We start from the raw sequence: 22073 nt of genomic DNA on the forward strand, positions 1-22073 counted from the left end.
GAGTGGGAGGGAAATGTGCGTTCTGTAACTAGGTTTGTCTTTAGCAGCACTGACAATATCTAGTCAACTAGGCTAGCAGTTTAACTGTGAGACACGATAATTAAAGAAGGCAGATCGTATAATGATAGAGCACTGCACAAAGGATTCCTGCCATTTTAAACAGTTGTACAATACTTGTTGCAATGTTGCATGACTACACAATGCTAATTCAATCGTGTGTCTCTGATGACATCAGCAAGTGTGAGGGCAAAACTCCTGCAGTTTTCAGTAAAACCCACAGAATTGGATTACCTCCTAGCATTCACTGTCAGACATTTGTTGTGATTGATAGCTTATTGTTTTGAATAAAGTAAACAGACTTTTATTTTTGCATGCGCTCAATTTAATGTAACTAGGGTAATAGTGAAATAATGAAGCAGGGAATTTGGAGCTGCTCCTCAGGAAATCCAAAAGATTAGCCAAAGCCTCTCTTGAATGCCTCCACCACATTTACAGGCAATGCATTCCATACCCAAACTACTCACTGTGTGAGAAAAATTGCACATGATTCACCTCCAAAACTATAAAATATTCAAGCCATTTGTGGGTGGCACGGTGGCTCAGTGGTTAGCACTGCTGCCTCAAAGTGCCAGAGACCCGGGTTCAGTTCCCATCTTGGGCAACTGTCTGTGTGGAGTTTGCACATTCTCCCCGTGTCTGTGTGGGTTTCCTTCGGGTGCTCTGGTTTCCTTCCACAGTCCAAAGATGTGCAGTTCAGGTGAATTGGCCATGGTAAACTGCCTGTAGTGCATTAGTCAGGGGTAAATGTAGGGGAATGGGTCTGGGTGGATTGTTCTTCGAAGGGCCTGTGTGGACTTGTTGGGCCGAAGGGCCTCTTTTCGCACTGTAGGGAATCTAATATAATCTTAAATCCATTCTGCAAAAGCCGAAAGAACTGTGGATGCTGTAAGTCAGAAAAAAAAATGCTGGAAAAGCTCAGCAGGTCTTGCTGCATCTGTGCAGAGAAATCAGAGTTAGCGTTTTGAGTCCGGTGACCCTTCCTCAGAACTGATGGAACTAGCTACAATCAGTTCTGAGGAAGGGTCACTGGATCTGAACCACTAACTTTGGTTTCTCTTCACAGATGCTGTCAAACCTATCTTGTCTATGGTCTGTTTAAATGGTCGTCACCACAATCCCGTTTGCGGTCACACTGTCAGCAGTAATTCTAACAGCTATAAGCCATATTTGAGTATTATCTTACTTCTGTGCACCTATGAGTGAACATTTCATGGAATGTACAAACCCAACAATTGTAATAATCTAACAGAATCAGATGCTATTCAAGGAATGTGGTAGAAAATGGTCATTATGTTTGTTTTGAAAGGTAGAATTTTCCTATTTTCAGTTGAACTGTTTTGTTTGAGTGAGATTCATGGTGTTCAGTCCATCATGGGTGAAACTGATTTTTGATTGATTGATTCTTTGACTGATTGATTTACTGTTGGCACAAGTACCAAGATACAGTGAAAATTGTTCTTTTGTGTGACCATACTGTACAAAATGCATGATGGTAGCAGAATAGAGTGCAGAATACAGTGTTACAGCTGCAGAGAAGATGCAGAGAGGGAGAGAGAAAGAAATAAACATTAACATTTGAGAGGTCTGTTCAAAAGTCTAATAACAGCAGGGTAGAACTGTTTTTGAATCTATTTGTATTCAACTTTTATACCTTCTGCCCAATGGAAGCAGGTGGAAGAGAGAATAATTGGGTGGGAGGGGTCTTTGACTAGGTTGGTTGTTTTCCCAAGAGAATACAGATGGAGTCAATAGATGGAAGGTTGGTTTGCATTATGGACTGGGCTGTGTTCACGACTCTCTGTAGTTTCTTGCAGTCTCGGGAAGAGCAGTCGCCAAACCAAGTTGCGATGCATCCAGATAGGATATTTTCTATGATACATCTATGCAATTTGGTAAGAGTCCTTGTGGACTAGCTGAATTTCCTTAGCCTCCTGAAGAATTAGAGATGTTGTTATGCTTTCTTGAGCATAGCATTAATGAGGGTGGGCCAAGGCAGATTGTTGATGACCATCACTCCCAAGAACTGACACTCTTGACCATCTCCACCTCAGCACCGTTGATGCATCTGGGGCATGCCCTCCATCTTGCTTTCTGAAGTCATTGGCCAGCTCTTTCATTTTGCTGACATTGATGGATAGATTATTGTCTTTACAACATGCTGTTAAGTACTCCATCTCTTTCCAGTACTCTGTCTCTTCATGCAATCTTTTGTCACACAATCTTACACTCGTCACCTCAAAAATGATACAACGATCTCTTAGGCAAGCTCCTGGGGGTGATCACACAGCTGGGGATGGGGAAGGGTGGGGGAAGTGCGTGCTACTTCTACACTGTGCAGCATTCACATGGCTCGCTTCATATTTAAAGCCCAGCTGCACAGCCCCACACTGCAAGCCCAGAACTACCCCTCAGAGCCTCAACATTCAACCCATCACCCTGACAGAAGGAAAACTCATTTCTTGCTTTGCAGACAGCAACCTGAAGATCTTGGCGACATGGGCAGCCCTTTTCCCAATCATCTGCCACACCAGGCCATGCATGCATCCAGACACACTTCATTTGGGAGGGCGCTTGTGACAGTGGGAAGAGTCAAGGGGATGGATATGTCACCATGCGGTACAACGCTACACCAATGTAACACCTACATTATGTGCCAACAACCTTTTCAGCAGACATGTGCTTCAACTGCATGAGGAGATGATGGGGTAGGGGTAATATCACTGGCCTATAATCTAGAACATCAGTTTAACATTCTGGGGATGTGGCTTCAAACCCCACGTATGGCAGAGGATGAAACTTGATTTAAATAAATTAAATGCTAGCCTAATGGTGACCATGTAACTACTGTCAATTGTTATTAAAAAGAAGTTGGCTCACTGATGTTCTTTGCGGAAGGAAATCTGCCATCTTGGTACTCTGGCCTACATATGACTATAGAGATGGAAATGTGTTGCTGGAAAAGCGCAGCAGGTCAGGCAGCATCTAGGGAACAGGAGAATCGACGTTTCGGGCATTAGCCCTTCTTCAGGAAGGGCTAATGCCCGAGTCATACTCAGACATATGACTATAGACCCACAGCAAAATGGTTGACTCTCAACAGCTCTCTGGGTAGTTAGGTATGGGCAATAAATGGTCAGCAAAGCCCAGATACTATGAATTAATTAAAAAGATGTAAATACCTGGAAGTCAGAAGCAAGCAGTCCTTAGTGACGGGAAGTGGGACTACAGTCAGTCAAAAGACTTGCCCTATTCAAATCTAAGAGGTTGGTCGCAATTAATCAGGTACTTGGTCCCACTGGAGTCTACGTCCTTACAGTCCTGGGACCGGGAGCTGTTCTGAGAACAGGCACAATGTTGTGGTGAGTCTGGTCGTGTACTGATGACAGCTGGTATGGATGGAAGGTCGAGGAAGATGGTCATCACAGAGCGTGCAGGCGCATTATGATGAAGGAGCTGTTGTATTTGAAAAGCTGTAGCCTCCAGGTTCATGCGTGATGCAGTTTGGAATTTCTTACCTTCTACATTCTCAGCAAAGGAGAGAAGAATTGAAAGTAGCATAAAAATAACAACACCTGGGACTAAACGAGTCATTGTTCTGTGGCAAGAATGTCAAGGCACCATTTAAGAAAACTGAATTTTTAATGTCATTGTATTGCTTATATTTTTCAATCTTTTCATTACATGATGCCAGGGAATGGGAGATGTTTCCCTCTGTGTTACGTGTCTCAGCCATGTAACATATCCAGTAACCCTCATTCCTGGTGAACGGCTTATGCCTAAAATGTCGATTCTCCTGCTCGTCGGATGCTGCCTGACCTGCTGTGCTTTTCTAGCACCACACTCTCAACTCTGATCTCCAGCTTCTGCAGTCCTCACTTTCTCCCATATCCATGTTTCTTACAGTTCCATTGGCTGGGTGGCTGGTTTGCAAATCAAAATGACACCAGCAGCATTGGCTCAGATCCTGCACCAGTTGGGTTACCATGAAGGTCCTGCCTTCTCAACCACTTCCCTTGCCTGAAGCATGGCAACCCTCAGGTTAAATCACCACCAATTGTCTCTCCGTAATGAGAAGACCAGGTGGCTTTACCCTTTCACCTTTACCTTACAAAACTGAGTGTGCTTCAGGACATAACTGGTTGTAAATGCTTCGAGATGTTCAATAACACTTTATATCTTGAACATTTGTGTAAATGTTCATAGCAGAGAATACCCATTAAACATTTCTAACGCTAAAAAATCTTGAGGACGGCTGGTATGGGATGGCAATAGTTTACCTTATGGAGGCTGGCATGAAATTAAGGTAGACTGAGCAGAGAAAGATTTTAAACCTGCTTAACAAAATCAGTAAATACAGCAACTGCGGAAAGCTCCCTTTCTCTGTTTCTCCTCCTTAGAGAAGTAGAATGAAAATTACAAAAACAGTAATTTCCAAATGCTGTCTCTTTAATGCCTCCCACTGAGTAAAATTGATATGGAAAAATCAATACACATTAGAGTTAGCTTTTAAGAAAAGTGACATTGTATTTTCCTTAGCTGACAGTTCCAGTTCATGGCATTACTGGAGACGTACTTTGACCTCAGCATAATGTCATGATTTTCTCAGGCGAGCGTTTGCTTTTAGGAGAAGGTGGGGGAGGAGGTGGATTGGGGGGTGGGGTTGGGGGGGAGTTGTGGAGAGGGAATGGAGAGGCAGGAGGTTGCGTACAGCAAAGGCTGTCTGAAGCTCTGTCAATGCTTTTCAATGCCAGACTGCAAACTACGATCTCTTCATCTCCCTCTGAGAGTCACAGAGAAAATACACATGGAGATTTTGGTGCAGGACAAACCATTATTCTCACTTCAGAACATCAGGCCAAGGACAGCGGAGAAGGTAAAACATATTGTTACAATGATGCATTCCAAAAATGTCCTTGATTCCTGTCTTCAAAGAGCTTTAATGGGTGAATGTAGATTGACAAACTGTATTTTCAAATGAGAAATAATTGGTTCACTTGAATTCCTGTTATGCGGACTGTATAAGTTTTGTACTCCACTGTGAACTATATATGGCTCTCATGGATGGATTTCAAACTAGAAACATGCACATATTTACCTTGCTTGGTAAGTCAATTGAAAATGTTGATACTGTTAAGGTGGAAGATATGGGGAGGGTACATGGGAGAGCATTGCAAACTGATCTGAAACATTCTTGCTTGGGTAATGAGGCTGTCAGAATTAACCTGAGGATTTAAAGGATGACATTCTATAAGAATTTGTAATCATCTGACATTTGTCACAGGGTCAGATAATATGTTGTTGTATCCTGTGGTGCCTCGTGAGAAAGTGTCCTGTTACAGTATCTCAAGGAAAACATGACCTTGTATTTTGATAGCATTGAGAACATCTTAAAATGGATGGATTCCAATTAAAATAAAGTCTAGTCACTGTTGTTCTGTGGTAAAGCACACACTGACAAGCAATGTGAAAAGCACAATCTCACAGACAGCAATCAGATAAATGACTGCTTAATCGGCTGTGGCTGTACTTGAAGAAAGAATATTGGCAAAGACATGAGGAAACTACTTTGTCTTTGTCAAAGCATTTTGTGTGTTGTTTTTTATATCCACCTTAACCAACAGAAGTTGCAAGTGGGACTTCATTTGTTGAATATCTCATCTATAAAACAGCAGCTCTGACTGTGCAGCACTCCCCCAACATGGTGAAGGACCTATATTAAATGTTTAAATTCCTGAGTGGGAGTTGAACCTGAAATCAGTTGGACTGAGTTAGTAAAGCTACAAACCAGGAGGAAATGAGGACTGCAGATGCTGGAGATCAGAGTCGAAAAGTGTGGCACTGGAAAAGCACAGCAGGTCAGGCAGCATAAGAGGAGCAGAAGAATCGACGTTTTGGGTTCGGAGTTATAACTGAAACGTCAATTCTCCTGCTCCTTTGGTGCTGCCTGACCTGCTGCGCTTTTCCAGCTCCACTTTTCTCGACAAAGCTGCAAACCAGGAGATTTCAGTTCTAAGTACATTCGCTGCTAAAATGGGAAATTGGATTCACAGTGGCTTTGAAAAGGCTCAGTGACAGTGGGGGAATGTTAGTAAGCTGTCAATTTTTGAGTGGGAGAATGAGAAACTATATTATCCTTCTCAGGAGGGAAATAAACTGTGATGGCAAATTATCTCTGCTTACATCCAAATGGTTGGTAAAAGAACAACACGAGCTAATGTAATATAAGAAACGAAAAGTGGACATACTGTAAAAGAGTCAGTTAGCTCAGTTGGTTGGTTTGCATTGCAGAGTGATACCAACAACATGGATTCAATTCCTGCACCAAGTTGGGTTCACTCTGAAGGATGTTCTTTCTCAATCTCTCCCCTTGCCTGAGATGTGATGACGGTCAGATTAACCTCACCACCAGTCATCTCTCTCTAATGGGGGAACTATAATTGTATAGGGAGAAAATCATTTAACACAGGCACCTTGAATTCCTCATACTGCTATGCCAACATTAAACCATTTAATACTGTCTAATTGGGGAGAAAATGGGAAAATGGGGTTGAAAATCCTATCAGTGGTAATCAAATGGAAGAGCAGACCCAATGGGCAGAATGGTCTAATTTCTGCTCCTATGTCTTATGATCTAAAATAATTGTGTACCATCTCTGCTAAAAGAGGTTGGGTAGGAATTTCAGATGGGCACATTTGTACAATGGTGTACTAAAGTGTAATTTGAAGGAAATCAGATTGTGAAAATGCCTCAGGCTGTCTTGTTTCTTTAGATAGTTTCCTGGTACCCAAGGCAGCTGATGCCTGTCATGTGTTAAAGTTTGTCAAGTTACTTGCAGAGTTTGAGCTATTCACTGTTCCCAGGCAAAAATGAGTACTGCAGACGCTGGAGATTAGAGTCAAAAGTGTAGTGGTGGAAAAGCACAGCAGATCAGGCAGCAACCAAGGAGCAGGAAAGTGACGTTTTGGGCAAAAGCCCTGAAATGTCAATTTGCCTGCTCCTCGGATGCTGCCTAACCTGCTGTACTTTTCCAGCACCACACTCTTGACTATCCTCTGTTCCCAATCCATCACCAAGGAGACAATACACATCCTTAAAATGAGCCATGCCATGTCACACCATCAAGAATCTTCATCTCTGACATGATCTTTCTGACACACTTTCAACAACCATTGTGAGCAGAATGATTTCTTTATAGTCACCAGCTGCATGCTCAGAAACCTTATGTCCCAGTAAGTGAACTCTCTCTCACTCTACACTGTCAGACATTGACATGAGCTTCTGTTCACTGCAGAGTACCCTTTGTTGGGGATTCATTGTCTGATATTGCTGTAAAGTGGATCCATTTAGATTTTGCTTTTCCATGTGGGTTGGCTTTAAAATGATTGGTTGCACCCCTCAATCATAGAATCTATGATGTAGCACAGGCACTATCCTGGTTCAACCTCCTTTGCACTCAGTGTGGTACAATCACATCCTTCCAATAGCAAGACAACCAGAACTGGAGATCATACTTCAGCTGTGGCCCTAGCTAACTTTATACAATTCCATCATTACTTCCCTGTTCTCATATTCAATGCTTCAATTAATTGGAATTAGGTTTTATTGCCAATTGTACTCAGGTATAGGGGTACAGGAGTACAGTGAAAAATGTACAATGAGCATGGTGGCTCAGTGGTTAGCACTGCTGCCTCACAGCGCCAGAAACCCGGGTTCATTTCCCGCTTCAGGCAACTGTCTGTGTGGAGTTTGCACATTCTCCCCGGGTCTGCGTGGGTTTCCTCCGGGTGCTCCGGTTTCCTCCCACAGTCCAAAGATGTGCAGGTCAGGTGAATTGGCCATGCTAAATTGCCCCGTAGTGTGAGGTGCATTATTCAGAGGGAAATGGGTTTGGGTGCGTTGCTCTTCAAAGGGCCAGTGTGGACTTGTTGGGCCGAAGGGCCTGTTTCCACACTGTAGGGAATCTAATCTAATCTCATCATCATTCACACAAGCCATCTTAGATAGAAAGCTACCTAGGTATGAAATCTGAGGTACAAAATACAAAAATAAGGAAATGTAGCTAAAAGTTCAATCTCCTCTGTGCTGAGCTCGATCTCCTCTATGTTGGACTCGACCTCCTCTGTCAGGCAGCATCCGAGGAGCATGAAAATCAATGTTTCGGGCAGGAGCCCTTCATCAGGAATGTTCGATCTCCTCTGTGCTGGGCTCGATGTCCTCTGTGCTGAGCTCGATCTCCTCTGTGCTGAGCTTGATCTCCTCTGTGCTGGGCATGATCTCCTCTGTGCTGGTCTCAGTCTCCTCTGTGCTGGGCATGATCTCCTCTGTGCAGAGCCCGATCTCCTCTGTGCTGGGCTCGATCTCCTCTATGCTGAGCTTAATCTCCTCTGTGCTGAGCTCGATCTCCTCTTTGCTGGGCTCGATCTCCTCTGTGCTGAGCTTAATCTCCTCTGTGCTGAGCTCGCTCTCCTCTTTGCTGGGCTCGATCTCCTCAGTGCTGGGCTTGATCTCCTCTGTGCTGAGCTCGATCTCCTCTGTACTGAGCTCGATCTCCTCAGTGCTGGGCTTGATCTCCTCTGTGCTGAGCTCGATCTCCTCTGTGCTGAGCTCGATCTCCTCTGTGCTGGGCACGATCTCCTCTGTACTGAGCTCGATCTCCTCTGTGCTGAGCTCGATCTCCTCTGTACTGAGCTCGATCTCCTCTGTGCTGAGCTCGATCTCCTCAGTACTGAGTTCGATCTCCTCAGTGCTGGGCTTGATCTCCTCTGTGCTGAGCTCGATCTCCTCTGTGCTGAGCTCGATCTCCTCTGTGCTGAGCTCGATCTCCTCTGTGCTGGGCATGATCTCCTCTGTGCTGGTCTCAGTCTCCTCTGTGCTGGGCATGATCTCCTCTGTGCAGAGCCCGATCTCCTCTGTGCTGGGCTCGATCTCCTCTATGCTGAGCTTAATCTCCTCTGTGCTGAGCTCGATCTCCTCTTTGCTGGGCTCGATCTCCTCTGTGCTGAGCTTAATCTCCTCTGTGCTGAGCTCGCTCTCCTCTTTGCTGGGCTCGATCTCCTCAGTGCTGGGCTTGATCTCCTCTGTGCTGAGCTCGATCTCCTCTGTACTGAGCTCGATCTCCTCAGTGCTGGGCTTGATCTCCTCTGTGCTGAGCTCGATCTCCTCTGTGCTGAGCTCGATCTCCTCTGTGCTGGGCACGATCTCCTCTGTACTGAGCTCGATCTCCTCTGTGCTGAGCTCGATCTCCTCTGTACTGAGCTCGATCTCCTCTGTGCTGAGCTCGATCTCCTCAGTACTGAGTTCGATCTCCTCAGTGCTGGGCTTGATCTCCTCTGTGCTGAGCTCGATCTCCTCTGTGCTGAGCTCGATCTCCTCAGTGCTGAGCTCGATCTCCTCTGTGCTGGGCTCGATCTCCTCAGTGCTGGGCTCGATATGCTCTGTGGCAAAGGTGGGGACTGCAGATGCTGGAGATTAAAGTCAAGATTAGAGTTGTGCTGGAAAAGCACAGCAGGTCAGGCAGCATTCGAGGAGCATGAAAATCAACATTTTGGGCAGGATCCCTTCATCAGGAATGTTCAATCTCCTCTGTGCTGGGCTCGATATGCTCTGTGCTGAGCTCGATCTCCTCTGTGCTGGGCTCAATCTCCTCTGTGCTGGGCTCGATCTCCTCTGTGCTGATCTTGATCTCCTCTGTGCTGTGCTCGATCTCCTCTGCGCTGAGCCCAATCTCCTCTGCGCTGTGCTCGATCTCCTCTGCGCTGTGCTCGATCTCCTCTGCGCTGTGCTCGATCTCCTCTGTGCTGTGCTCGATCTCCTCTGTGCTGGGCTCGATCTCCTCTGTGCTGGGCTCGATCTCCTCTGTGCTGGGCTCGATCTCCTCTGTGCTGGGCTTGAACTCCTCTGTGCTGTGCTCGATCTCCTCTGTGCTGTGCTCGATCTCCTCTGTGCTGTGCTCGATCTCCTCTGCGCTGTGCTCGATCTCCTCTGCGCTGTGCTCGATCTCCTCTGTGCTGTGCTCGATCTCCTCTGTGCTGTGCTCGATCTCCTCTGTGCTGTGCTCGATCTCCTCTGTGCTGTGCTCGATCTCCTCTGCGCTGTGCTCGATCTCCTCTGCGCTGTGCTCGATCTCCTCTGTGCTGAGCTCGATCTCCTCTGCGCTGTGCTCGATCTCCTCTGTGCTGTGCTCGATCTCTTCAGTGCTGGGCTCGATCTCCTCTGTGCTGAGCTCGATCTCCTCTGTGCTGGGCTCAATCTCCTCTGTGCTGGTCTCAGTCTCCTCTGTGCTGGGCTCGATCTCCTCTGTGCTGGTCTCAGTCTCCTCTGTGCTGGGCTCGATCTCCTCTGTGCTGGGCTCGATCTCCTCTGTGCTGGGCTCGATATGCTCTGTGCTGGGCTCGATCTCCTCTGTGCTGAGCCCGATGTCCTCTGTGCTGGGCTCGATCTCCTCTGTGCTGAGCTCGATCTCCTCTGTGCTGGGACCGATCTCCTCTGTGCTGGGCTCGATCTCCTCTGTGCTGGGCTCGATATGCTCTGTGCTGGGCTCGATCTCCTCTGTGCTGGGCTCGATATGCTCTGTGCTGGGCTCGATCTCCTCTGTGCTGGGCTCGATCTCCTCAGTGCTGGGCTCGATCTCCTCTGTGCTGGGCTCGATCTCCTCTGTGCTGTGCTCGATCTCCTCTGTGCTGGGCTCGATCTCCTCTGTGCTGGGCTCGATCTCCTCTGTGCTGAGCTCGATCTCCTCTGTGCTGGGACCGATCTCCTCTGTGCTGGGCTCGATCTCCTCTGTGCTGAGCTCAATCTCCACTATGCTTGGCTCGGTCTCCTCTGTGCTGGGCTCAGTCTCCTCTGTGCTGGGCTCGATCTCCTCTGTGCTGGGCTCGATCTCCTCTGTGCTGAGCGCAATCTCCCCTGTGCTGGGCTCGATCTCCTCAGTACTGAGCTCAATCTCCTCTGAACTGAGCTTGAATTCCTCTGCATTAAGCTTGATATCCCCTGTGATCGGTGCTGCTGCAATTACCGGGTAATCATTGGCTGCTTGTTATCGCCATTGCCACAGATGCTGGGGGACCTGTATTGCTGCCACACTGAGCTGAATCTGCTTCCTGTGATGATGTGGAGGTGCTAGAGCTGAACTGGGTTGGACAAGGTCAAAAATCACAAGGCACTAAGTTTTGGCTCAACAAGGTTATTTGAAACCACTAGCTTTCAGAGCCTGGTTTCTTCTTCAGGTACTAGTGAGAGAGGGAGATCGCAGACACAGAATTTATAAGGAAAAAATCAAAGGGTCACACAACCTAGATTCAATCTCGCCCATGTTGAGCTCACTCTTTCATTATCCTCAGCCTTATGTGCTCTCAGGTGGTTGTAAAAAAACCCAGGGCAGTGAGGAGAGTTCATACCAGTCTCCCGGGTTAGTTTTTATTGCTCAGTGAAGATTATTTTTAAAACTTAGGTGACTACTACCATATTACATTTGTGGAGACTTGCTGTGTGCAAATTTGCTGGAACACTTCTTAATACAATAGTGACCACACTTCGAAAAGGAAAAAACAGAAGTTGCTGTTAAAGCTCAGCAGGTCTGGTAACATCCGTGAAGAGAAATCAGAGTTAACGTTTTGAATTGAGTCACCCTGCGGAAGTGACATTTGATCGGAAACGTTAACTCTGATTTCTCTCCACAGATGCTGCCAGACCTGCTGAGCTTTTTGAGCAATTTCTGTTTTTGTTCCTGATTTACAGTATCCACAGTTCTTTAGGGTTTTACACTTCAGAAAGTACTTAACTGACTGCAGATGAAGAGCTTATGTCTGAAACATCGATTCTCCTGCTCCTTGGATGCTGCATAATCTGCTGTGCTTTTTCAGCACCACCCTTTTCGACCCTGCAAAGGACTTTAGGCTATGTTGACATTAGAGAGGTGCTAAATAAATGTAAATCTTTCAATGTAAAATCTTGCATACTGTAGAATTTGACTATCTTGTGATAATTTTATGAGTTGATTGGCTGTTTTGTTTGCAGTTCAATTATGTTTTCTTGAATATGTTAAGAATTGAATGGGTTTAAAGATGATCACTTCTGACTGGTCTCTGTTTATCTGTAAATTATCTTCCAAGCACTTGGTGACGAACCAGTCATGCTCTTGGCGAGATGCAGATCAATGCAATTAGAGAGCTGCTGAAAGCACATGCCACTAATTTGGTGCTTTTATCCACTGAGTTGAAGCCAGGTTTCTGCTTGAGATTTTCTGTGGGTCAACAGTTGGTTGAGCGTTTCACAATTCAAATTGAGAACAGTACTGTTCAGCTGTATTCACTCCCTGGTGCATAAATTGGCCTTACAGAGCAGCAAGGGTGCTGTTAAAAATCTCAAATATGTATTAAATTAGCTGCCCGCTGAAGGTAAGTTGAATGGGACTAAGCCACTAAAATCCGGCAGGATTCAGTCTCCTTTTAAAGCCAGTGAAGACTAGAAAGCAGAACTAGAAGTGGAGGGGATGGATTCAATTGCATAGAGTTGTGGAAAGCGAGAGAGAGAGTCATTGAGTCATAGAGCACAGAAGAGACTCTTCAGCCCTCAAGTCTACAGCAACCTTTCTACACTAATGCCACATTTCAGCACTTGGACCATAGCCTTGAATGTTGTGACATGTGCTGATCCACATACTTTTAAAAGTTGAAAGTTTTCTGCCTCAACTACCCTCCCAGGAGTGGACACCAGACCCCCAACACCCTCAAATCCCTGACACCTTGCGCCCTTCATCATAAAATGATGTCCCTTATTGTCGACAAATTATCTGTAACTAAATACAAAACAGGTGTGTACAGACTTCGCACAAATCAGTGGCATTTTGACGTTCCTCATTGGAGCTTCAATCCAGTTGCAACAAAAAAGGCATTATCTAAACATGACAGGAAAAGATTTACATTCTCAGTAAAACTGTGAGGGTATCTTGAAACATAACAGACCCTCATTAAATTTTGGCAGAAGGACCTTCGACATTTTTCTCACTGTGCTTTACTACATCCCTCAGCACATAATCCTGGAATTTGGAATGTGCCAGTCTGCAACACTCGGTAGAGGTCAGGTCTTTGCTCTGGAAGACCAGCAAGTCTCAGGCAGAGCACAGAACACCTTTCACCAAGGTGATGGTGCTCCAGGCACAGTTAATGTTTGCCTCGGTGTGCTCCTGGGAAATCAGGCTTTGTGAGGAGAGTCCGACACCACAAGTGCTGCTGGGAACAAACTCAACAAAAAACATCTCTCTCCAGACCTTCTGTACAAAGGCACATTCCAGAAGGAGATGTGAGACAGCCATGTTGAGGGAAATGTGTGGTGGGGCAGACAGACCGGCTGTGCATGAGGATCTGATGGATACTGATCCTTCAATTAAGGGGTGCACCTGTTTCCTACTCACCCTGCCCATGCCCCTCACAGTCTTACAAATTTCAATCAGGACCTCCTCACAGAGAGATTTCTGGGAACCTTAAATTGGGGGACCTGACTGCTTTCTCATGTGATCATAGAAATGCTTCTCTTCTGAGGAACAGCAGGAGTGTTCTCCTGGATGTCATGGCCAACAATTAACAGTCCCCTCCCAAACTGACATCACTAAAGGTCATATCATTTTGTGGTTGTGGAATTACCGTGGAAGGGAATTTCCTGTGTGCAAGTTGACATGTTTCCTATATTGTGGATTAGTGGTGCTGGAAGAGCACAGCAGTTCAGGCAGCATCTGAGGAGCAGTAAAATCGACATTTCGGGCAAAAGCCCTTCATCAGGAATCGATGACTACCATATTCCACTGACTGTTGAAGCTCTTTGCAACGTCCTAAAGTCCCAAATGGGGCGTTATACAAATGAAAGGCTTTCTGCCTTTAATCCAGCACTGTCCAGGCCACTTCACAAAGACTGACTATTTTGGTGTGGCTGCAAGCAACAGTCTGTGATTGTAGTGTATCTGGAAGCCAGCATGATTCAGCTGAGATAAAGAGGAAATGGAGTTGGAGATTGCTCTTGTGCACCTGAATAAACTGCCAGGTGCCACCTATGTGATAGTTTGGTGCATTTTGTTAGCTTTGTTCAAAGGTAGGCTTTCTGTAAAAGACTGCAATGCTGCACAATGTCTTTTTTTAAATTAGAAAACTTTTGGCTAAGTTCACTGATGTTTATTATAAAGATGTATCAGCACTAAGAAGTCAGTACTACTAAACCTTGAGCTAACAGGGAATATTTAGACTCACTGGGAGCTTTCACTCACAAACCCACAGAATCATTTTTACGTCTGTGTGTCTCAGTGGCTTATCAGCCAAAGGTCCCTTCCATGCAGATCAAATCAAAACAGCAGGGTACCAACAGATTACCAAAGCATGCAATTTCTTTTGTTGTTGTTCATATTGTGGGAACTGTTGTATAAGGTATTGGCTCTGATGTCAGAGTGTGTGTTCCCAACACACAGCAGGATTCAAGATAACCACCTGGAGCTGCCTGCACCAGTATGGAGTTGACGGTCTGACCGTGAGTACATAGGGAAGCAATCATACTCCAGCTGGGGTTTGTCCAACATTTCACAAACAAGCTTCCCTGCTTTGGTATGCAGTCCCATTTGTGGTTTCTCATTCAGTGTGCTCTCTGAACCTTGAAGCCAACGGACTGACTCAAAATATCGGTTCTCCTGCTCCTCAGATGCTGCCTGACCTGCTGTGCTTTTCCAGCACCACACTTTCGACTCTGATCTCCAGCGACTGCAGTGCTCACTTTCTCCCAGACCAGAGTTGAATGTAGTATTCCATAAGTGGCCTAATCAAAATCCTGTACAGCCACAATATGACGACCCAATTCCTATACTCGATGCACTGACCAATAAAGGCAAGTGTTTACCAAATGCCTTCTTCATTCCCTGTGAATCCACATTCAAGGAACTACGAACCTGCACCCTAAGGTCTCTTTATTCAGTAACACTCCTCAGGACTCTACCATTAAGCGTATAAATCCTGCCATGACTTGTCTTGCAACCTAATGAAATGCTTGAATTCTTTCCATGTGTATGTGTGTGGTGCTCCACCCACTGGGAGCATTGACCTTAACACAACTGAATAATGTTCATGTTACATTAGCTCCAGCCATTCTACTGAGATCACTCTGCCTGCAGACGTAGACAAGGAGTCCTGATCTCAGTGGAACAGAGATGACTATGTCAGGTCCCTAAATTCCTCCTATTTATGCCTGTCCAAATGTAGTTGTACTTATTGTTATCATCAGTAAATCTTCATTATATCTAAAAACAGCACCTCTTCGGTGGATAAGGAGTCACATGTACAAGACAGAGATGAGGAGGAATTTCTTTACTGCAAAGGGCTGTCTAGACTCTGTCATCAAGCATATTCAAGGCTGAGATGGATAGATTTTTAATCAATAAGGGAACCAGGGATTATGGGGGAAAAGGCAGGAAAGTGAAGTTGAAGATTATCCTAAGACCATAATTAAGACCATAAGACCTAAGAATTAAGCTATTCAGCCAATCAACTCTGCTCCACTATTCGATCATGGCTGATATGTTACTCAATCCCATTCTCCTGCCTTCTCCTTGTAACCCTTGACCCCCTTACCAATCAAGAATCTATCTACCTCTGTCTTAAATACACTCAATGACTTGGCTTCCAAAACCCTCTGCAGATTAACAGATTCACCAGCCTCCGGCTGAAGAAATTCCCCCTCATCTCAATTCCAAATCGTCCCTTCACTCTGAGATAATGTCTTGTGTCCGCGTCTCTCCTATTAGTGGAAATATTTTCTCCATATCCACTCTAATCAGACCTTTCAGTATTCTGTAAGTTGCAGTCAAAACCCCCTCATTCTTCTAAACATTGAGTATAGACCCAGAGTCCTCAACTGCTCATTATATGACAAGCCCTTCATCCCTGGGATCATTCTTGTAAACCTCCTCTGAACACCCTCCAATGCCAGTGCATCCTTCCTTAGACACCGCAACCAAAACCGCTCACAATATTCCAAACACCATCTGACCAGAGGATCATACAGTCTCAGCAGTACATCCCTGCTCCTGTATTCTTGCCCTCTTGGAATGAACGTTGACATTGCATTTGCCTTCCTAACTGCCAATTGAACCTTCATGTTAATCTTAAGAGAATCCTGAACTAGGGTTCCCAAGTCCCTTTCTGCTTTAGATTTCCAAAGCCTTTCTCTTTTTAGAAAATAGTCTGCGCCTCTAATCTTCCTACCAAAGTGCATAACCTGACAGTTTCCCACATTGCATTCCACTTCTTTGCCTACTCTGCTAGTCCTTCTGCAGTGTTCCTGCTTCCTCAACACTACCTGTGCTTCCACTTATCTTTATGATTTCTGTGAACTTAACAACAATGCCCTCAGTTCTTTTGTCCAAATCATTAATGTATAATGTGAAATGTTATGGGCTCAATGTGAACCCCTGCAGAACTCCACTAGTCACTGGCTGTCATCCTGAAAAAGATTCCTTTATGCCTATTCTCTGCCTTGTGCCAGTCAATCAATCCTCTATCCATGTCAATACCTTTTCCCTACCATCCTGGGCTCTTATCTTATTTAGCAGCCTCCTGTGCAGCACCTTGTCAAAGGCCTTCTGGAAATCCAAATAGATCACGTCCACTGGCTCTCCTTTGTCTAACTTGCTTTCTATCTCTTCAAAGACCTCTAAGAGATATATCAGGCATAGCCTCCCCTTGATGAAGCCATGCTGACTCAGCCCTGTTCTACCATGCGCTTCCAAGTACTCAGCAGTCTCATCCTTAACAATGGACTCTAAAATCTTACCAACAATCGAATCAGTAATCTGCCATGATCTCATCGAATGGAAGATCAGACTCGATGGGCTCAATGGGCTACTACTGCTCTTTTAACTCATGCTCTTATACTGGATGTATCCTTTAGCATTAATCACTAGATAAGCCTAAGATAAAGCAAAGAACTAAAGGGGGATAGGCTGCTGTGAACTACCTCAAACAACCCTTTCCCAAGACAACAGTCCAGTGGGAGATAGCAAACAGGATGAGGATTGGCCTTTGGGAAAATAGCATCGGAATATTACTTGGAAATGATACCAGTGATAGCCGGAACAGAGCCTGGATGATGTAACATCATCAGTACATGAGAGAGTCTTGCAGCATGTGCTAACCTCCGTGGGACTTTTACCAGCAACTCATTCTAGCAGGTGCTGTGCAATAAGGCAGAACAGAAACCCCACAGGAGGATTTAAAATAATTAATTTCTTCTGTCAGAGACCATGTGTGGATTTTAACCTACCGCAAGGTGTTTCCATGTATCTTAACCATTTGTAGGTCAACTAAATTGTTTCCAGGGAATGTTTCCTCTTTACATTTTGCATTTGACTGAGAAACTCGAGGTGAAAGACCAAGGATCAAAGAACAGGCCAATGCCATGGGTTTAAAAAAGGAGAGACATTGAGACAAATCACAAATTAACACTAATTTATAAAAGGCTGTGGGATTGCGCTAACCTCTGTCTAAATGTAGATGCATCAACTGGCAATAAATTAATTTAGCTCAGCTGTAACATAACAATCTTGATAATTTTGTGCTGCTGACATAATGACAGGACGTGCGAGTTTCTCTCAGTTTCTCAGTGTTTCTCTCAGTGTCAGCAATTAGAACCCTCTATGTGCCAGGTGCCTCAGCACTTTGACAGGAATCTACCTCACCAGCAGCCAGCCCAAATCACCACTCCAAATCACTAAAAAAAATTATCAATTTCCTGTAGCAGCCATCTATCTGTTCTCTCAGTGCAATCTGTGTTAAATGGTGCCAACTCACTGACAATTCATTGCAATCACTGAAGTCAGAACTGGGCTGGCAATGTTCGTGTTCAAACAGATTGTCAATCACAAAGGAGAGCAGATGAGCGTTCCACCTTTCCCAATCAGACACAAACCCAAGGGCCAGAGCTGAAAGACAGTTTTCTTACCCACTGCTACACGCAATCTCTCACAGGATGCGTTCTAAAGCAGACAAGAGCCGAAAACCTCCAAGTCAGGAATGAGGAAACAGAGATTTGCTAAGGTATGACAGTGTTTTATATCATTGGTATGTATGTGGCTGCTTTTAATCAAATCTCACAGACCTTTTAATTAGCAATAACACTTGAATTTATCTAGTCTACATAATGTAGTAAAGATCCCAGAGGAGACAATCTCAATTGTCAGACAGAATTCAATACATATCAACATTATTGCTGAAGTCAGCAAACCGCACCAAACCAAGCAAGATCCAGTTTGTCACATCTGTCCTAAGTTTGTCTGGCATTTCTTCACACCTGCTTGGCCTGTGGCATCAAAGGACATTGAGCAGAAAAGGTCAACTCACACCCTAGAACAAGGCCCATGTGACCAACAAGATGATACAATGTTGGTGTCAAGTATTTAAAAAACATTACTAATAAAGTACCTATTGTGAAAAGCAAATGTTGGAAGCTGACCAAGCTCTTCATATTGTGAACGTCGCACACATCGTATTGTGGTGAAAGGTGATAGTAGCTTTAATGGCCATCAGCATGATTTGCTTCCAGAGGCAGGTTGATACAGCTCAAAAACTAGAACTGTCACAGCAGCTCATGTCAACATATTACTGTTACACATCTTCAAAGATATGTACTCCAATAAGTGGCACACTCTGGTACAACCTAAAAGTTCCACTTTACGACATAGAAAAGAAAACAAATTCCCTGTTCCGTGACCCAATCACATTGCAGCGCCAAAACACGAACTCAGCCTGGATTCCTGAGATTGTCCAACCAATGATTCAGCAGTGACAGGATTAGCAGAATGCACCAATCTCAGCAATGTAACCGTTCATCAGATTGAAATCACACCCTGCGAGTGAGCATGAAAGAGCTACAGGACTTTCCATTTCAAAGACAGAGGATAATGAGAGGAATACATGACCAAAGCTGTACTCTGGGCAGGGAATATGAGCCAAAAGACCAGCCACAAATATCCAGATACCATAAAGGTTTGAAAAACATGAAACCAGCCCAGGTCATATGAAGGCATTACTGATCACGGTGCTACATTGCAAAGGCAGCTCAACCATTGTGTGGCTCAGTGGTTAGCACTGTTACCTCACAGCACTGAGGACCCAGGTTCAATCCCACCCTCAGGTTTGCACATTCTCCCTGTGTCTGTGTGGGCTTTCCTCTGGGTGCTCTGGTTTCCTCCCACAGTCCAAAGATGTGCAGATTAGGTGGACTGGTCATGTTAAATTTCCTTTTGTGTGTGGGTTAGCCATGGGAAATGCAGGGTTATGGGAATCGGGTGAGTTTGGGTGGGCTGCTCTTTGGAGGGTCGTTGTAACTCGATGGGCTGAATGGCTTGCTTCATCATTGTAGGGATTGTATGACATGCTAACCGTGCATGTAGAGAATGAGGAATAAAACTCAGCTGATTGTGCAATGAAGCTGAGTGAGAGCAAGCTGTCAACTGAGAATAACACATTGCTCTCCAAACAAGTATTTGATTACTAGATCAGGATAAATCATTAAACTTCCAAAACATTATGCTAAAACTTCAATAGTTCATCTTGTGAACTCTGTTTGTCTAATTATTGAATTGACAACAAGTGCTAATGTACAATCATGTATATACCTGTTTCGAATTTATTAATTTGGTGAAAAAAGACAATGCTGTGTTCTGTGTCACATAAAATATGCAATATACTTTTAAGGGACATTCTCACAATATCTTCACTATGTCATGACACCTGACCCAATGGTATAAAAGTCTCAGTCTCCATCTTACTGAGTCCTCCTGAAGCATGGCATGTCAAGGGATGTGTTTATATCTCAGTTAATGGACAGCGGTTTGCAATGCAAAGTGATGTCAACAGCGTAGTTCAATTCTGAGGCTACCATGAAGGATTCTCCTTCTCAACCTCTCCCCTCACCTAAGGTGTGGTAGCCCTCTGGTTAAACCACCACCAGTCACCTCTCTCTTTCTTCTGAGACAGTAGCCTTATGGTTTGGTAAGATTGTGATGACTTTTCCTTATCTTTAGCCCAGGTAGGCAAATGCCTTTGTTTATAATATCTGTAGCCAACAGAAGCTGTAATAAAAGTCTATTGAATCCTTCAGCACTTCATTACCATGCCTTGTTCCAAGGTTACAGAAGGTAATTCAATTATCACCTCAGTGGAAATGACTACTCTGCTGAAGGTAAAAATCCCACCAGTGCAACTAAAGGAGACTGTGGAGATACATAAGACCTGGATTGACGTCAGTGGCCACTTCTAACTCACAGGTACCACATCATATCACATCAATGGTCAGCCACGTTCCTCTAATCGTTATCACTATTTACAAAACTCATTTACACAAGAAGGTATTGAAGCTTTCATCATTCCCAGCTAACCTCCATCTTCATGAATTTGAGTTTACCCTAAGCTCAAATAACCTTGACCTCTGTTGCTGATAAATCCTAGAGACAAAAATCTGCAGATGCTGGAATCCAAAGTAGACAGGCAGGAGGCTGGCAGAACACAGCAAGCCAGGCAGCATCAGGGAGGTGGAGAAATCAACATTTCGGGTGTAACCCTTCTTCCGGACTGGGGATGGGGGTGAGCGGAGCTGCAGATAAAGGAGATTGTGGGAGGGGGTTGGGTTGGGAGAGGGACTGAGTGATGAGGGAGTGATAGGTGCACACAGGTAGGGGTTAAGACCTGGTTGGTCGATGGGAGGAATGAGTCTGGTTGATGGCTAGAAGGGAGATTTGGTAAGTGGAATGGAAGGGAGGAGGAGGAGCTGAAAGGGAGTTGAGGGATGGGAAGGGGTCCACATGTTCACTGGCTTAAATCAACCCTCAGTGTGCCAACACCAGAAATTTAAGAACCTCACCTGTGTTTAAAATTCCTTCATGGCTTCAGCCCTCCCTAACTCTATTGTGCTGCCCAGCCCTACAACTCTCCAAGATCTCTTTGCCCACCCATCTGACATAAATATCTTGTCATCGTTGTGAATGATTTGGAAAAGCATGTTATCAATTTGGCAAAAACAGTGCACAACATAAAGGGTAAAGGACAGACATCTGAGGAAGCTGAAAATGTGTTGCTGGAAAAGCGCAGCAGGTCAGACAGCATCCAGGGAACAGGAGAATCGACGTTTCAGGCATAAGCCCTTCTTCAGGAATGAGGAAAGTTTGTCCAGCAGGCTAAGATAAAAGGTAGGGAGGAGGGACTTGGGGGAGGGGCGTCGGAAATGCGATAGGTGGAAAGAGGTCAAGGTGAGGGTAATAGGTCAGACTGGGGTGGGGGCGGAGAGGTCAGGAAGAAGATTGCAGGTTAGGAAGGCGGTGCTGAGTTCGATGGATTTGACTGAGACAAGGTGGAGGGAGGGGAAATGAGGAAACTGGTGAAATCCGAGTTCATCCCTTGTGGTTGGAGGGTTCCTAGGCGGAAGATGAGGCGCTCTTCCTCCAACCGTCGTATTGTTGTGGTCTGGCGATGGAGGAGTCCAAAGACCTGCATATCCTTGGTGGAGTGGGAGGGGGAGTTGAAGTGTTGAGCCACAGGGTTGGTTGGCTTGGTTGGTCCGGGTGTCCCAGAGGTGTTATCTGAAACGCTCCGCAAGTAGGCGGCCTGTCTCCCCAATATAGAGGAGGCCATATCGGGTGCAGAGGATGCAATAGATGATGTGTGTGGAGGTGCAGGTGAATCTGTGGCGGATATGGAAGTTTCCTTTGGGGCCTTGGAGGGAGGTGAGGGGGGAGGTGTGGGCGCAAGTCTTGCACCTCCTGCGGTTGCATGGGAAGGTGCCAGGAGTGGAGGTTGGGTTGGTGGGGGGTGTGGATCTGACAAGGGAGTCACGGAGGGAGTGGTGTTTACGGAATGCTGATAGGGGAGGGGAGGGAAATATATCGTTGGTGGTGGGTCCGTTTGGAGGTGGCGGAAATGACGGCGGATGATGCGCTGTACATGGAGATTGGTGGGGTGGTAGGTGAGGACCAGTGGGGTTCTGTCCT

At 45.3% G+C, this 22073-nt stretch overlaps 1 protein-coding gene across 3 annotated transcripts in view; it reads left to right on the forward strand.

The window, feature by feature from the left end:
* drd2a (dopamine receptor D2a) overlaps positions 1-22073 on the forward strand; it is a 128782-nt gene that overhangs the window by 39082 nt on the left and 67627 nt on the right. For 2 of the 3 annotated variants that reach the window (XM_043676563.2, XM_087976353.1), the window contains exon 1: positions 4813-4933. The exons of the other annotated variant lie outside the window; for it this stretch is intronic. In XM_043676563.2, coding sequence (XP_043532498.2) covers positions 4865-4933 — 69 coding nt within the window. In that variant the 5' untranslated portion in view covers positions 4813-4864. Of the gene's footprint in view, positions 1-4812; positions 4934-22073 lie in introns of those variants that run through there. 3 annotated transcript variants of the gene reach the window in all.

Source organism: Chiloscyllium plagiosum, unplaced genomic scaffold, assembly GCF_037043375.1.
Source record: "Chiloscyllium plagiosum isolate Xiang-an unplaced genomic scaffold, Cpla_swu_hap1 HiC_scaffold_29, whole genome shotgun sequence".
In the NCBI taxonomy this organism is placed as follows: domain Eukaryota; kingdom Metazoa; phylum Chordata; class Chondrichthyes; order Orectolobiformes; family Hemiscylliidae; genus Chiloscyllium; species Chiloscyllium plagiosum.